This window comes from Sturnus vulgaris, chromosome 3 (assembly GCF_052056855.1).
Source record: "Sturnus vulgaris isolate bStuVul1 chromosome 3, bStuVul1.hap1, whole genome shotgun sequence".
NCBI lineage: Eukaryota > Metazoa > Chordata > Aves > Passeriformes > Sturnidae > Sturnus > Sturnus vulgaris.
In genome coordinates, this window is record NC_142245.1 from 21790221 (window position 1) to 21807842 (window position 17622).

At 35.6% G+C, this 17622-nt stretch overlaps 1 protein-coding gene across 8 annotated transcripts in view; it reads left to right on the forward strand.

Annotated features, from left to right (window-relative positions):
- Positions 1-17622, forward strand: part of USH2A (usherin) — a 368811-nt gene that overhangs the window by 123638 nt on the left and 227551 nt on the right. For all 8 annotated transcript variants that reach the window (XR_015802194.1, XM_088161172.1, XM_088161173.1 and 5 more), the window contains exons 22-26: positions 4299-4429; positions 10200-10326; positions 10701-10802; positions 12077-12265; positions 12774-12904. Coding sequence is in view for 7 of the 8 variants with exons in the window: in XM_088161172.1 (XP_088017298.1) it covers positions 4299-4429; positions 10200-10326; positions 10701-10802; positions 12077-12265; positions 12774-12904 (680 nt within the window). In the remaining variant the exon portion in view is untranslated. The remainder of the gene's footprint in view (positions 1-4298; positions 4430-10199; positions 10327-10700; positions 10803-12076; positions 12266-12773; positions 12905-17622) is intronic.

Here is a 17622-nt window from a genome sequence, read left to right on the forward strand (position 1 = left end):
CACTTCCTTTGCCAACAATTTTCTGTTCATTGGGATGTGCAATTATATAATTATTGAAACAATTTCGTATAACAACGTAAGTAGAATGGAAATGCAAATTATGTTTCTACAATTGTGCAGTTTTGGGAAAAATTCACTGGAAGTGGTTGTGCTTTATATATTATGCAAAATTCATTTCTGAAATTGCTTGTGATTTTCAATGTATTTGGCAGATTTCTTCTTTTTTTTCCCAACTGCAATGTACGCTCTTTTCCATTTACTTTCTTCCCAAGTCTACAAGGAAATTGTCCATAATATGTTAAGGTATTATTCCTGTTATTATAAATCTTACACATATGGGTTGAGATTTGATGTATTTATGAAAATTAAGCTAAAAATAGTCTTGCTGATCACTGACAAGGTTGGAAATATATTTATTTGACTTAACACTTTTGGATAGAGTTATTCATGTGGTTATATGTAAGTTTTGCTGAAGGGTCTTGAGACTTGTTGATAATTTTTAAAATTTAATAATTATAATAACGTCTACTTTTTAGCTGTTTTTCGACTCTGAACATCTAGTTTCAGAGAAAGGTGCATTAAAGGTGTTTTTGCTGAATGGTTGGGACAAAATTAATTTTTAAGTAGGTCACTTTGCTGAAATCTCTCATCTGTTATTGCAAAAGATGATTTCAATTATCTTGCCTCCCTGAATACATTCTCACCTCAACTCTTCCCCAAGAAGTCAAATGACATTTTTTGAGGACTCTAAACATTTTTTTATTTTGAAATGTCTTTTACTTTTTTAAAGTTTTTTTTTTTCCCCAATAAGACTAAATAAGACTAAAGTTCATTTGGAAGGACGCTACAGCGAGTTATATCTATATTCTGGGTGAATGGTTTCTTGAGCAAATAAAACCTTTTTAAAATTTTTTATTTTGTGAGGAAAAAGGGGTTTTGCATTAGTCAGAAGTGAATTTTATTGCTGTAATAATTATAAATTATTAGTATATATTATGCTAATCTAGGAGCTCTCTAATTTATTATTTTCCTGCTGACTGCCAACTGCTTCTTCTAAACTCAAAATAATCCCATGTGCTCTGTAAACTTGCCAGAAATGCAGTCAGCATCTCAAGAGCACATTCCTGCCTCTTAGATACTTTTGTGCTGGTCCTGTAATTCATATTGAAATGTGCTAGAAGAATCTGAGTCCAGGTAGTCTGAATCTGAAATGCTGCTGAAGTTCTGAGCCTTGCTAAACTTACACAAGGGAGGCAAAGAGGGGGTAGAAAAATCCCACCATATGCATTTTCTTTATTGGACAAAAAACTGTTCTGGCACATCAAAAATTAGAGTAATATTGTATAATTTTACTTGTGATGTCAGCCTGTACCTGAAAGGGACTCTCAAAGCTGTGTCCCTCACAGGGTAATGTGCTGATGTTGCATCTGAGTTGAATGTTTTTAAAAATGTCTGCATTGGCCATGTTTCACAGCCTCATTCCCATTCTAACCCGGGTTGCAATCATTGAAACTAGGACAGAAATCCAGTCCCAATCTGCTAATGCATAAATTGAAAGTATGTAGATCCTTGACAGAAGGTTAGTCTGCCCTGATACAATTTGGGATACTTGAAAACACTAATGCTAATAATTACTAATTTATTTTACTTGTCCTTTTTATTACTTTATAGTCTTCTTTTCATCTTTTATGTTCACAATATACAATGCTTATATTAGTTTTTGTACAATGCCATTATAATTAAAGAAATTCAATTACAGAAATTAAATAAATTTCTTTATTTATAATTAAAGGAATTCTGACAGCTTCTCCAATTGCAACTATAATTTGAAATGGAATTAAAGAATTTATTTGAATGGCATACATTAAAGTTTAATTTGTAGTAGAATTTCCTGTTGGTTTTTATCCCAGAAATGATAGCAAGTTCTTGTGGAACAATCATTTGTGTCACACAAGCAGGCATGTTAAGTGAATTCTTGAGTTGCAATTCAAGATTCAGTTGATTAAAAGTACCTTCCTACTATGCCCCACAGATGGTCATGTTTTCCATCCAAGATTTAGTAGCATGAGTAGTGTGGCTGAGATGCAGTTTCTGTATATGACAAATTACAGAAGTAATTGTAATGTCACCACTTTATTTATGTTTCCATTTATATGTTATATTTAACGCTGAAATTAAGATTTTTAGACATGCATACTGAAACAATAGACATGAGTCTTTGAGAAACTTGAAAAATGTCTCATCCTCTCCTCAGGTATGAAAAAAAAAAAGGAACATTTTTTTCATAATACGATGTGATTTTCAAGTTCTGTGAAACTTCTCAGATGTTGGAAGGAAAGATTTCTATGCCCAAGTGAAGTAAATCCATTTCCAGTGTTCAGTGCCACTAAGAGAGGAAAATGGCATGCATGTAGTTGCTACAAGTCTGAATGGGCTTCTGGGTATGCTTTGTGTTGACCATGAAGTCCAGCATTAATTACTATGTTCTTGTGAAAAATATTAATTTCACAAGTTTTTTATCATGCAGTGAAAATATTGTCTATGGGGCAGAAGTTTTATTAATATTTGGTTTCTCTCTTATAGTCACTTCTAGAAATGTGAGAAATTATTAATATTGGACTTCCTTATCTCATGAGAAATTCCAAAGATCCTGGAACGGAAAGGGATGGAGTCCTTTTCTCGGTTCTTTAATAGGTGACAAATGAATTGAGAAGAAAATAACAATTCCTGACTAATCAATAACTTCTATAAAGCTGTATCTGCTCTAAACGCAGGACTCGTCAATATCCAAAGAAAAAGAAATTTCTGCATAACAATTGAAAACTTCTGTAACTTCTGCAGTTTAACTGATATGAACCATTTAATTTATATTTTCCAACACAATATTATACAAGAAGAATGTTTTTGAAGAACTCAATTATTTTGTTTGTGTTTGTCCTTCTGAATTAGGTGTGAGAAGGGATCCTCTGGTCTTCAGAAATGTCTTTTGGCAGCTTCATAAAAATACTGGCAGCTTGTTAAATTAACTGTGCTCCCCACTGCTGGGATTAGAGGCCATCAGTCTCAGCCTCTCCAGCAGGTACTGCAGCTGGAAGTACCTGGAACCTCACAGTATTGCAAGTGTTCATTTCTGAGCCAGGCAAAGTTGTGCTCTTCCTTAACAAGGCACTCAACTGTTGGTTGAGGTTTTTTATGTGCATGGGGTTACTTGTGTACAATTGCTTTTTGCAGGTGTTTAATAGCAGGACTGATTTTCATTGCCTTGTGAATGTTTGGTGTCTGTGACTGCATCATGTGATTTACATGAAAACATTGTATGTGATTAGGTAGAGAGGCCAAAGGATATTTCTTTCAGGTATAGGTAATTAACAAGCATAATCTTATATGAATGTATGTCAGAATTAATTATTTTGTATATTTTTAATATATGTGCTTTCTACAATAAAAACTTTAGACTTTTATTGTTTTCTGCCTGACATAAAATAGGGAAAATACTGGATAGTTTGATAGAACTGGGTAAAACTCAATAACTTACCTTGTTCTTGTAAAAGCACCTTATACAGAAATGTTATGGAAGTGTATTGAATAGGTGGGTGTTGCTATTACTGCCTTTTCATTTCTATTTGCAAAAAAATTGGTGCAGAAAAGGCATGGCTCTGCCATACAATCAAGGATAGTATCAGAAACTAAATGGAGGTTGAGAATGATCTGGAAAGTTCTTAATTAAGCTTAGTTCATCTATTATACCTTTGGATATTTCCAATTTTTGTTGGAAAACTGCTTCTTTTCCAGGTGTTCTTTATGCACTTAGATATGATGTTTATAAAAGAATATATGTGCAAATATACATGTGAACACATACATATCTTTTGGAGCCAAAACCCTACTGTTCTTCATACAAATCCTTGCATGCAGCAACATCCTTTTTGCTTTACCTATAGAAATGTTAAGTCACAAGTGAAAATCCACATGTAAAACATCAACTATTAGAATGGTATGCGAATATCTGAATTATATTTTCTTAAGAAAGACGTTATTAAAGAACATTAGTCACAATTGTATGTCTTTTTTTACAGATGAATCAGGACTCACAGAAATTTCTCTCAAGGGCTGCCTCAGTCTGGATTAGTAAAATTTCTCCTGCAATGTCTAGCAAGGGTTTTGGATGAACAGAACTTCCATGATTTTGCTTTACAATATTGCTGCTGTTTTTAAAATTATATTTTATTAATAAATTTTGTTATAACCTACAAGAACCACTTTTGGTGTTAACCATCTACTTGCTTTTTTCCAACCAGGTATTAAAGTGAAATTCAGAACCCAGGAGCCTGATGGTTTGATTTTTTTCTCTGCATCACCTGGCAATCAGGAGGAGTACATTGCACTGCAGCTGAGGAGTGGGCGTCCTTACTTTCTTTTTGATCCACAGGTACAACAAAAGACAGGATCCTATAAAATAACTTATGTAATTTGCTTTTGTACTCTTTGCATGCTTATCCTTTGTAGTTTTTTATTTGGTTTTGGGTTGGTTCTTGTTTGTTTTTTAGCTTTAATGGATACAAGCTAACTTGCTTCTTAGAACCCTTAGGTAACTAGAGATTTTGAGGAGAGAAAAACTGAAACACTAAATTTTTGCTCTTTTTATTGTTATGTATGCCACAACATAAGACTTTTTTTTTTCATTTTATGGATTGGGTTTTTTGTAAGTGCCACTTAACACCACTACAGCTTAAACTACCAAGATTTCAAAGTTGTGCCAAACTAAGTTTTGAATTAGTAAGTTTATATAATGTTAGTCAATTGTTTTTAAGCCTCCTATCTTGAGACTAAGTGTTTTCCTGTAGGGATCAGCATGTCACCATTATGCAAAAATATAATAATAATGAGGGAAGTATAAACAAAATACAAAGGCCACATGCCTTGCATTTCTCTTTGGGTGTTTTGTGTTTTCTGTGCACCCCAAAGCTGGATCTCTTTATGGAACTAAAAAACATTATGGCCTCACTTATACTTCATAAATATGCAATTAACTGTAAATAATTACCAGATTTTCTAACCCAGTGTTAACCTTTGCCTCTTGAGCTCTGCCACAGTCACTCTGTGACCATATGGAGGTGTTGTGCAGTTATGAAAATCCCTTTAAGCTTTGGAACATCTATAGAAGAAGCAAGGTGCTGCACAGAGGCTGGCTTGCATGTGATCCCATGCTGGAAAATATTAGATCTGTTTCTAAGCCCAAGATATAAATATCTATTAATTCTACTACAATTACACACAGGCTTTATCTTATTGTGTACTTCAGCTTTTGGGACCAAGCTTAATGTTGTTAATGTTGTCCTCATCCACATTTTAATAGGGACTAATTCTGTTTCTCTCTTACACTTACACCTTCTTTTAACTGAAAAGAAAATTTTATTTCCTTTGCAAGATCTTCTGAGGTTTATTTACATTTTTTGTTGTTGTTTGATGGTTAATTGGAGTGGATTTCTTTCAACTGACATTTTAATGCTTTAAATAGTATTCCTAGTCCTTCTTGCAGATTTGCGTCTTCTAAAGTAGCTTTATGTCAACTTGTTTAGATCATTCCCTAGAAGATATTTTGTTTATTTGGATCCCCAGTGTCTGGGGAACAGGAAGAGAGGCTGCTTTGGGGCTTTAATTTTTCCCCCATCTTTCTTACCTGTCTTTTAACTGTAAAAAAACCCCAGCAGGTCACATATTCAGTCTTCAGAGCTTCTCAGTTCATGTCATATTTTCAACAGTTACTGTCTTAAATTTTAACAGATTACTTGTTTATGAATGTATCTTTGTTTATCTTTTTGTTTCATTTGAATCAGGCAACTCTGTTCCGTGCTGATTTTTAGGATCATCTCTTCAACAGTGTTTCCTCTTATAAAATAGCCTATGGTGTTGCTTTAGTTGCTGTTTAGAGGAAACAAAAAAAGCTGTCATTCAGGGCATCCAGGAACAGTGTAGGTCTTAATAGTTGCTTTACTATCTTGAAAGCTAATGCTTTATAATTTCTCATTAATAATGTGGAAGAGATTCCTGTACATTCTCAGATTCAGAAGTGGGATACAGTGGCCCACATCAAAGTGTTTTATGTGGAAATCTTTTCAAAATCTTTCACCTTTTAAAATTCAGTTATCAAAAATTTTCAGTGTTCTGTATCCCTAATATGCCGTGCTACCTTACTGTCACTACCTTTGTTTCTATGTTTTTTGTCATTGTTTCTTTTTCCCTTTTGCCATGAGTTGCTATTCCTATCCTACGGTGTCAGATATCCGTACCGTAGCAGCATTTCTTCGTCTTTCATTTGTGCATGACAGTCTGCATTAGTGTGCAAATGCTTTAATTACTTCTTATTGACATCATGTGGTGTCTTAGCCAGGTTATAGGCATTGCTGTCTCTAATTACAGTCATGGCATATACAGTAAACATTTATGGCCCTCCCTTTGTGCTCTTCTCTGAGAAATTGCAAACATTCTTTTTGATGACAATTGTGTCTCTGTAGCTTTTCATCTTTAGCAGTGTGGTGTAATATTCCGTGCTTCCTTCCAGCTGTGACCTGTCGCAGGTTAATTATTTGTACCCTTAGTCCCTTTCAGGATGCTGGGCTGTATCTTTGCTCATGATCAGCAGCGCGTTTTCTCTTTGTTGTGTCTGCTCTGGGGATGGTCCTGCCAAGTCCGCCTAGTGGGGAGCCTTCAGCAGCCTCGCTTCTTCCTTCGCTAAGTGTTAATTTCAAATCCTTTTCTTCGTGTCCATTCATACTTCTCTGAGCTCCATGTACACCACCATTCATCTGGCTGTTGTCTGACCATCCCTTTTGTCTCCCTTTTGTGCTGTGCAACTGCTCTTTTTTCCTTCCTAATTGTTTTACTGCCATTCTTTGCGGGTTTCTACTCATGGTCCAGGAAGCATGAGATTTTTTTGCACACGGATGTCTTCCTTAGTCTTTTTGGACCAAACACATTTTTCCATAGATCTTCTTCCAAAGTCAGGGTGTCTGTAAAACTTCAGCTGTCTGTGGATTTATTTTTTCTTATCGTGATGTCTTTACATCTACACCTAAATTACACAATCAACTCCAGCTCAATTTATTGTTATCTTTCAGTGGCTATAGGTAATTTCTTTTTTTTCCCAGGGAAGCACTGAATATTTTATACCGAGTGAAATCAGTTACAGTGGAAATATAAGCCCAGTGTGGAGCACTTTTTTTCCTAAGTGATTAGGATAGGCTGAGAATAGACTGAGATTCTTCTCACAGGATGGAGGGAATTGTATCCAGCTCTTCCATTTTAGAAGATGATCCATTTACTAAATTTTACAGCAAAGAGGAGGAACACCAGATACTTTCCTTGTGTGTGTTGCCTTGTTGGTTATTCTTGTCATGGAGAGGCCAAAGTATTTAGGCACAGTCTGAGGGTGAGGTAAAAAAAAGGAAGGAAGGTGGACAATACTTGGCTATGAGTCCCAACTAGACCTTCCTCCTTGGCATTGGTAAAACTTCAGTACTTTTTCACCTTCTTAGTAGTAGGAGTTTAGGCATTGAAAGAACTTTACTGGAAAAAGTGTTGTTGCATTCAAACTTTAGTACTTGAGACACTATCTCTGAAGATTCATGTTTGTGATGCTTCTCTGTATTTTCAATGCAAACATCAGTATGACAGAACCATTTATATTTACTCAGTTATTATTGACAGCAACCAAATATTAGGACTTATTGTATGGCATAGCAAAATAATCCAGATTTCAAAATATGTGATTACCGAAATCCATGACAAGCCAACTCACAGCAAGCTGTTTGAATGTGATCCCAGAGTGACTCTGGTAGTTCTGGAAAAAGTATAAAGAAGCCTCTCCAGTGCAGCATGTGCTGAACCCTGAACACTTTTTTTGTTTTTGTTTTCTGCCTTCCCCCCAATCTTCCCACCCAAAAAAAAAAAAAAATTAAGCACAGGTTAGCACATATGCTTGTGTGGTGCCAGATTGAATTGGTTACAAATAAGTGTGGTTTTTGGTGTATAAAACTGTTAATGCTCTAGACTGTCACCAAACATAATATGAAGAACCACTTATTCAGGCACCTGATCTTTAGAATGCAGCATCGTTTGTAACAATTTTAACACTAACTAAGTACACTTTGATGAGACAGCATTTAATAAAATGCTCATTAATTTCATCATTAGCAAGGGTATGCTAAGAAGTAAGCCAGTTTCTTATGTCACGCCCAATTAGCATCCCATGCTAGTAATCCCATTAGTATTGTTGAATTCACTAATGGAAAAACTAATGGGCATGCTACCAGGGCACATTAATTGGGCATGACACCAGTTCTGGTTTTAATTATTAAACTACGATAATGAAATGTGTGTGTTTGTAAAATATTAAAATGTTGAAATCGGAGAGAAGACAATAAAAAATAGTATATGAAAAAGTGCCATTAGTATGTAAGGATATATAGCTTTGTTTTCTTATTATGGGGTAGAAGGATGGCTCTCCAAACCTCAGTACTAGGATGTTGACTAAATGGAGCTGGAAATGTGCTCTAAATATTCACAGGAAATAATTTTTTCTTTAACTGAGTACATGTGTGCACATCACATGTATATTTTGATACGTAGGATACACAGTGACAGTCCCCAGTGCCAACTGTAAAATGTATTCAGGGTTCATAAGTCTGTGTGCCAAAATGCAATTTCTAATGGATGAACATCACTAAAGGCAGAATACTAACTTTTAATAAGAGAGTTTTAGTATTAATCAAAATAGGTGGTTCTTTCTATCAACAGCTTTTCTCCATGTGCATAATTCTAAGATCCTTGGACTACAAGGAATACTAGAAGATCTGGAAAAAAGTTGTTGAACTGTCTGGCTTGCTGCTGCAAAGTTACAAGCTGGGCCCCCAAATTATAAGGAAGCAAATTTTTAATTTATATACCTTTTGGAAATTGTTTTTTGAAGTCATAAAGTAACTGCAGTGGTTGAGATTCTTTAATATAGCACAGTATCTATATAAAGAAATGTTTTTTCTATCAGGAGTTGCCTGCTGTACAGGACAATTCTGTTTTGCAAATTCAACAGAATAATTTGGAATTTCCAGATACTTGAAGAATGACATAAAGTCCTGAGGCAATATTACCGGAATCTAAAAAAATGTAGATGATTATTTGGATAGAAATATCAAGAAAATGTTTGAAATATAATAATTTTATTTTTGTTACAGCATTATATTAATTTATGTAATATTTTGTTTGGTTTTTTACATATTTGAGATTTAGTTTGGTAACTGCATCTATTAGACTCCTCTTACTGAGCAATTCAGAAAAGATTTCTCTGTGTTTGTAATAGATGCCCTTAAATTCACCTCTTCATGTCATAGTTTTTTGTTTTATTTAAACCAGGTAAAAATTCTCATGAAATTTAAAAACATTTTTGCAAGCATCCCTTGTACCATAAAAGCAACCTCAGTAACTACTTTCTGGAGGTTTTCTTGTTTAGTCTGGTTTGTTTATTTGGTTGCAGGGGTTTTTTTGAGGTTTTGTTTAGTTTTGAGGTGTTTTTGCTTCATTTTGTTTTCTTGAATCTCTTAGTATGACCTTTTACCCCCCCATAAATATATGGAACTCTCTCTTCTAGAAATTTTAGTCCTTTTGGTGCCAGGTTAACATGGAGAGAACATGCATCTACCGTGCTACACATGCACACCTTTTTTGGATCCCTTCGTGTGGACAGGTGCTGCAATTAACAATCCTGATATGCAGCTGCTCTCCATGGATGGCACATTGAACCATAGCCATCAAACTTCATAGCCACAGCACTCTTTGAAGTAAATAGAGACATAATAAAAAAAAAAAATCATAAAAAATAAAAAATCGGAGTGACATGACCCTCACTAATTTGTGCCTCATCCTTGTCCTTACCAGGGAAGCTACACAGGATTTTCTATTTTTAATAGATGCTGAACTGGATCCTTGATCCTTCATGTATTATTTGAGAAGGTTAAATTTAGTGGTTAAATTTAGAAGGTTAAATAAGTCCTAAACATCATTCAGCAGGCCAAAGGAAGTTAAACATAGGACTGCTGTCTTTATTTTTAGATGTTATATGCTATAAATTGTCATAAAAGAGTAAGATATTATTCTAAATGTTACCTTCAAAATATTCTAAATCAAACTCTTCTGTTAATAAAAAGGGATCTGCAGTAGCAGTCACTCCAACTAATGATGGTGGAAAAGTGTATAATGATAACAGTTGGCACCAAATAATTGCTACAAGAATTCAAGCTCTGGGAAACATCACAGTGGATGGGCAGTACACAGGTAATCAATTTATTTAAATAACTTTGGTATTACTAGGGGTGTTGTTCACTTGGTTTTTCACTGTGTTCACCCATACAGAAAAAAATTCACTCAGTTTTCTGACTGTTGTCATTACTGGTTTGTCAGTTCATCTGAGGAATCTGTCCACTGTGAATCTTTGATAATTGAATACTATATCTCTCTTTGTGCTTGTGAATCTATCCTTTTATTATTCTCTTGTTGTCAAATAGAGCTGTAAATATTTCCTGGGTATGTATTAGAAAAGTCTTAGGCTAATGTGTCACATTAGCCTCTATAAAATACTAGTATTTTGCTATTGAGTTGAAAATCTGTTGGAAGCATTGAATATGTGAATAATGAATGATTTTGTTCAGGTTCTTCCTTAGCAACTAGTGGCAGTACCATTATTGGAGAGAACATGGGAGTTTTTGTTGGAGGACTTCCACAGGGTTATACCATTGTACGAAAGGATGAAGGCAAGTATGATAAATAAATCTGTGCAGTTTCTCAAATTTTATCTTTTGAGATAGGCTGAAATGTCTGTATAGCTGATTTCATCAGCATTAAAACAGTTTATGAGGTGTACATTTTAATGATTTTTGTACACAGAACTGGTAAGAGTGTGAAACTTATGGGCATGTTTTACATGCATTTCACAAATTCATTCCAAAATACCCATTATTAGCTTAAGCACATGGCTATGTATCCCAGTTTGATGCAGGTGTACAAGATGCTGGCCTTTTTTGGTGTGTTTGTATCCTTCAGAAGTTGTTGCATTGAGCTCAGAGGTGTTTGAATATACCTGTATTTTACAGATATAGACTTTATGAGGAACTGGATCAAATCTGGCTTCTTGAAGAATCAGTGAACATAAGTTTTCATACATAAAGTGTATAAAGTGTATAAACTGCCATCAGATGACAGAGGTGACTGTCTACACAAATATACAATCAACTGTTCTCAGTGAATTGATATCCTGAATTTTGTTTTTTTCATATTAATCTGAAAGCCAAATTGTTTATTGAGTTGGTATTTCTGCCTCTAACGTGAAATCCAGTTGATGAATTAATGTGGGGTACACTGGAGTTCAACTCCCTCATCTTTATTTCACTACACTAAAACTAGAAATACATGTATCTGTTCTTCTAAAACATTGGTTCTTAAAGTAATCCAGGATGCCTCTTTCAAAAACCCCAGCTATATATATTCACAATGAGACTGACTATAAAATTCATTTAAGAGAAGGGCACCTATAAAAATGGATTAAAATTTTTGCCCCCAGTAATAAAGAAGGGATAGCAGCTATGTGTCAATGGTTTTGGTTTTTTGCTTTATATAAAAAAGGAAAGGAAAACTTCCCAAAGAAGCTTCTAAACATATATTTCTCTACCTCAGCTTTTGCAACGCTATTGCTTCTTACTCGGCACATTACTCGGCCTTTCTTCAGAATTGTTTTGTTTAAAGAAAGCTTTTTTGGATCTTCTTAGAGTAGATTTATGCTGTTGATTTCAAAGTACCTGTATACAAAATCTCAAAAAGTTTAATATTTTTCAGCTGCATAGCATTAGATGCTGTCTTTAGTGATTAGACCCATTCAGAAATCTGGATTTAGCTTTATGAACTGATTGGTGGCTGGTTTTCTATGCACACGTGGACATATAGGAGATGGAGAGGATGTAGAAAACATATAAATTGATTCCTATGTTTAGTTGCAAGTGATTGACTTAAAAAAATATTATTTGTTTTGCAGGGATGAAGAAGATAGTCCAGAAAGGATTTGTGGGCTGTCTCAGTGACATATTTTTGAAAAAAGTGCATACTCCCTATGAAAACTGGGAATCTTTGAACTGGGAGAATGCTGAAGAACAAGATAATGTCTACCATGTTTGGGAGGGATGTCCCATTGGACTCTCAAAAGGAGCACATTTTCTTGGCAGAGGTAGTTTGCTGTGCTGTTGTTTGATCCAAATATGTTCTTGAGATAGAGAAGGTGGTCAAAAGTGTTGCAGTGATCTGCTTTTCAAGGCAACTTTAGCTATATGGAATTTTTTCTGTTGGTTTAAAATTGTGTCTCTTGGTTGACAGAAGGTTGCTGCATGGAAGAGGAATTGCAGATAGTGCTGCTGTAACTGTATGCAGATTGGATGTGTGTCTGAAAGGTGAATTTTCACTTTTGTAGGGACATAAAACTTGCCTATAAGGTATTAACAACAACAAAAAAAAGCTGGGTAAAAGATTTTGGATATTTTACTTGCTTGGTTTCTTGCAATACATTATTGATAACTGTCCTCAAAGCTGAGTGATAAAGTGGTGAACTATAATCTTGAAGCCTGAGTTCTTCATGCTACTACTTTTCAGTAGAAAGTAGCACCTAGAGCTTTACTTTTGATTTGTTCAACCAATTTCCTTATTTGATTAACTTATGTATACATTCACCTTCTTTCAAGGGTTCCTGGAGCTGCATTCAGGTGTTTTCAGTGGTGGACTGGAATTTGAGATCTCATTCAAATTCAGAACTGATCAGCTGAATGGGTTACTTTTGTTTGTTTACAATAAAGATGGCCCAGATTATCTTGCAGTAAGTTCAAAAATACAATTAACTCTATTTCAGATGTGATCTGTAAGTTTTCTCCCGAAAAGCAAAACTAGCACTGAAAGAAATTTCAAACTATAAGTTATTTTATGTCTTACTAGCTTTGAAATGCTTTGGACAGCACATTGTAATGAAGCAAAAATACTTGAACAGATGCTAAGTGTTAAGTTACTATGGTTATTTATGTCATAAAGAAGAAAGATATCAATGTGTGAAAAGCAGAATTATCATCTTAATTGGATTAGAAGTGATCAGAAAGGAGAATAAAATACATGTATTAAAAATTTTCACTTCATTTCTAGGAAAGCATAGAGTTTACCTATTTTCCCAGTTCTCATACTAAAACAAAATCCGTTAAATTGTAAATCAAAAAGGTCATGATGGGAATTATCTGGTCTCCTAATAAAGCTTTCTCTTTAAGGTATATGTTTATTTTTATAATCCATAATTTTTTTCTTTTGACTTGAAACATATAGGTAGAAATAAGTTAGTTCCAACTTTGTTCTTCCATATCATCTCATCTCTATCACTATTTTCCCAACACTCTAGAGGAAGTTTCACAAATCCTCTATTAGGCAAATTGTGTGGTAGTGTCTATGAACTTTCTTTTTGGTGTCTGTTAAATAAGACTGTTTATGCTCAGAATTATTTTTGCTTCTATAATTTCCAATATTTTGTTTATTTTTTAATGTGTTCTGTTTAGTTTTTCAAATTCTTTTATTAGCTATGTGATTCTGGGTTTTCATACTTTTCTTTCCCAAGGATTTTGAGTGTAATTAAACTGTGGCCACCACTGCTTAGTGGGTCAAATATACTTGCATCAACTAGTAGGTATTACAGGGGATTGCATGGAAAAAAACCCAACGTTTTTTTCAGCTGTTCCAGAAAGCAATAATTTATTTTGAGAGATTTTTGAGAGCATTGTTATTCTTTATGACCCAATCTGCTCTTTCTGTGCTTTTATTGAATTTAATTAATTTATTTATTTCTTATTATGCAGCTGTTTTGCTAATGGCTGTCATGTCACAACCTGTTTTATTGTGTGGCATTATGTCTAATGGGCCTTCTCTTTTAAACTTCTGACCTAAACCATATAAATATATTTTTCTCCTTTTCAGGTCAATTATAACTTACTCCATATTTACTTTTTATACTATTAGCTTTTCCAGCTGACAATTTTTTCCTGGGTTTTGAATTCTGCTAGATCTGATTGCTTTTTCTTTTTAAAGCAGCCTTAGTTAAAAAATTATCCTGACGTCCTATAGCAAGTCTTGCTAAAAGTTATTACTTTAATTTTGCCCTCAAGTAACGACCAAGATCATGAGCTAATAGCATAAGATGTTACATATATGCTACTGTCCCACCCTAAAAAAGAGTTGTATGTGTGTAATTCACATTATAGGGGCATTATTTATGTGAAGAGTATTCACAGGGTTTTTCTGGAGTTTCTGGTAGTGTGTGAGTCTTGTTCCTTCTCTCTTGCTCTGTGTAAGACTACCATAAATATGAGAAAATAGATTCTGACTATAAAGGAAGACAGGGGACTTACTAAATTGAAAGTGGAGTCAAAAGCACAAAGTAGTTAGACAAAATAATTTCCTTTCCTTTTCAACCTTCCAGATTTTTGTTTTATATTTAGAGTATTTTTAGCTCTGAAAATTGGATAATTTTCTTAGCATTTGTCCTAAGTCAGGTAATTTTTTTTTAATCTCACTTTAATCATGACCTCAACATCTCCATAGCCTTAAGACTTTGAAGGAATTTTAGAGAGGATGAGTATGTGCACGCTTTTCCAAGTCTCTCAGCTCTGTTTTTTGCACATAGATAATGATGACAGAAGGCTTTTCTGTACACTTGATCTCACAAGAAGAGGTTAATGGAAAGTGCAAATGAGGGGTGTAGCTTGTTGCGCATGAGCTACGATGTCTTTGTTAGGAGATTTGGTCAGGAGACGCTTGCACAGCAAAACAGATTATGAGCTATACCACTTATCCTGAGTACCAGGTATTCCCTGACCCTTCCCTTTGCATAGGTCACAGCTCTCTTATTAGCTTTATAGTTTGGGAATGACTACAGCTACACACACGGCTGGACTGCTACCAAACAGCCAGAGACTCTTTCTTGTCTTCTGCTCAAGAACAAAATGATGTCCTAGAAAGGTGCTGTGCATAAAGGTCACTTCTTTCATGACTTCCATGCCCTGAGAATTAACTCAAGCCAGCGAGGTCAATCTGATTATCTTTGGATCCGGGCATAATAATTACAAGCAAACTGTGACCAGCTACACTAGGATGAATCACTAGCTCTCACTCTGCCATGTGATTCCTCATGAGTTTACGTGATGAAAAGATTTTGCGACTGTTGATAAAGTTTGTCTGACTGATTTTGATGCTGACCACTTCAACAGCAGCAAAAGCACTATCAAATTTCTATACAATACCAGTAACTGGCTCCTGAGACATTGTAGCTGATGATTTGGTTCTGCAAAGCTGCAACTAAGAGAAAAGTCCTGCAAGAACTTTTTCCAAAGAGTTGCACTTTTCAATAGCTGCATGAAGTAAAATAACAAGTGTGCAAGATGAAGGTGTTACCTCTGATGGAGCTAAGGAGGGATGTGAAATTTTGAGAACTCAAATTGGAAGATCTACCAAAGTGACTGGTACTCACATGAGGCTTGTGAGGGCGATATTCCTGTTGGTTACCAGTAATTTCTCTGTTAGGCATCAGGAAGAGATTCTCATTTCCTTTCCATTAGAGTGACTGACTGTGAGGAGGCTATGGAGGGGTCTGTGTTTGGGCCTCTGCTCTCTGGCTGGAAGGTCTGACCAGGACTAGATTTTGAACTGGAATGATTGGCTGCACATCAGCAGAAGTGCCATGAACTTTTTCTTTCAAAGAGCTCAAAGACTGCCTGTCCTTGACAAGTATTTTGAAGGCCCTTGCTTGTCTCTGCTGATATTTCTGAATCTCAGGAAGACTTTGCAATTTGAAGGACCTAAAGCCATAATGACTCTTCTAGTTCTGCATTGGTTGAGACTGTTTTGTATGGCAGGTTTAGCTAAGTGTCAGTCAGTGTCTAATGCAGCCCCTATCTTATCTGTTTTGTTTCTCAAATGCTATGTCTAGGTTTCCTTTCATCTTCAAAATCATATGTTTATAAGCAGATTGAGTGAGACAGGGACTGGGTCCTGCAGAGAAGTGCAATACAGAACCACAAAATAATTTAAGTTGAAAGGACCTTTTGGAGTAATTTATTTCAAATCTCTGCTAAAAGCAGGACCAATTTATGCTTGATAAGTTTGCTGTAGTCATTTTCTGTTTGAGTAGTGTTCATCTCTCTACAGATGGACAGTCCACAACTTTCCAAATTCTACAACCTGTTTATCTTTGACCATCCTCATTATAGGGAAAAGAGCAAAAAAAACCCCAAAGTAACAGCCCTGATCTCTTACTGTTTTTCATTCAACTAGTCTTTTGCCTCTCATCCTTTCACAATGAGCCTCTGAGAAAAGTCTGGGCCTGTCTTCTCTGCATCTTGCATTAGGCAGTGGAACAGTTGAGTTCTCTCCTGCTTACCCTTAAGACTGAACAAACCCTGTTCTTTCAGCTTCAACTTGTACACCAAGACACTCCAGCCACTGAGCAGCTTGGTGTCCCTCCACTGGATTTACTCACACATTTACCAGTGTCCGCAGCTGGATACAATAGTCCAGATGATGACTGGAGGGGAAGAATCATCTCCTTGGAACCTCTGCCCACCTTTTTTCTAACCTAGCCCAGTGCTAGTTTATCCTCATCATTTCAAGGGTACATTGGTGGCCAGGGTTCCATTTGTAATCCATCTCAACTCAGTACTGTTTTTCAAAGCTGATTTACATGTCTAGGATACTGATGGCATCTCCCTTTGCTATCAGCTGCAAACTCACTGTCAGTATACCCCATCCTACTGCCCAGGTCATTCATAACATTTTTAATCAGAGTTGGTCCCTGTATCTATCTCAGAGAGATACCACAATCTGCTAGTGGGACTGTGGAATAATCTTTCTTGCTGCTCTTATCTTCCAGATTCAGGCTAAGCATTGGCCTTCCTAGTTTCAACCTTGCATGCTTAGGTAGATAAAAATGAGAATCATGTGCATAGAGAAAAACATTGATGAATTTCTGTAACCCAAATTCTGAAAAGCAAGCATGCTTTTAAGAATTAAACTAAAACCTGCATAGGTTTAGGGCTGTGATACAAAGACTAGTTCTGTTGAGAGGTGGCTACTGAGTTACCTGGCAGATTAATATTGATCTTCATGCATTTTTGATTTCAAGTAATAATATATTTTCCAAGGACAGATTAAAAATCATAATGGTTAAAAATTTTTTTAAAGTGATCCCAGAATTCTGTGTGAGGCAAACAATTTATCTGTTGTTTTTATAAACCTGTGCTCAGATCCAGGCAGGACTTGGCTTTTTTTCTATTTTCACCACGCAGAAGAGTTGAAACAGAGCAGTGGTCCCCTATCTTTAGCTGCACTCGGGCGTTTGGAATGTCAGTCCAGGTCAACACAAAGAGCACAAGCATCATTCACTGCCTGCTTTAAAACTATGCCAAGATGAGTAAATTGGAGGAGGGTTGTGCTGAGTAGTGACCCTGGGTCAAGCACTGTGCCCTCTCCCTGGCTCCCAGGTCTGGCAGGTTTGCTGGCATGCTGCTG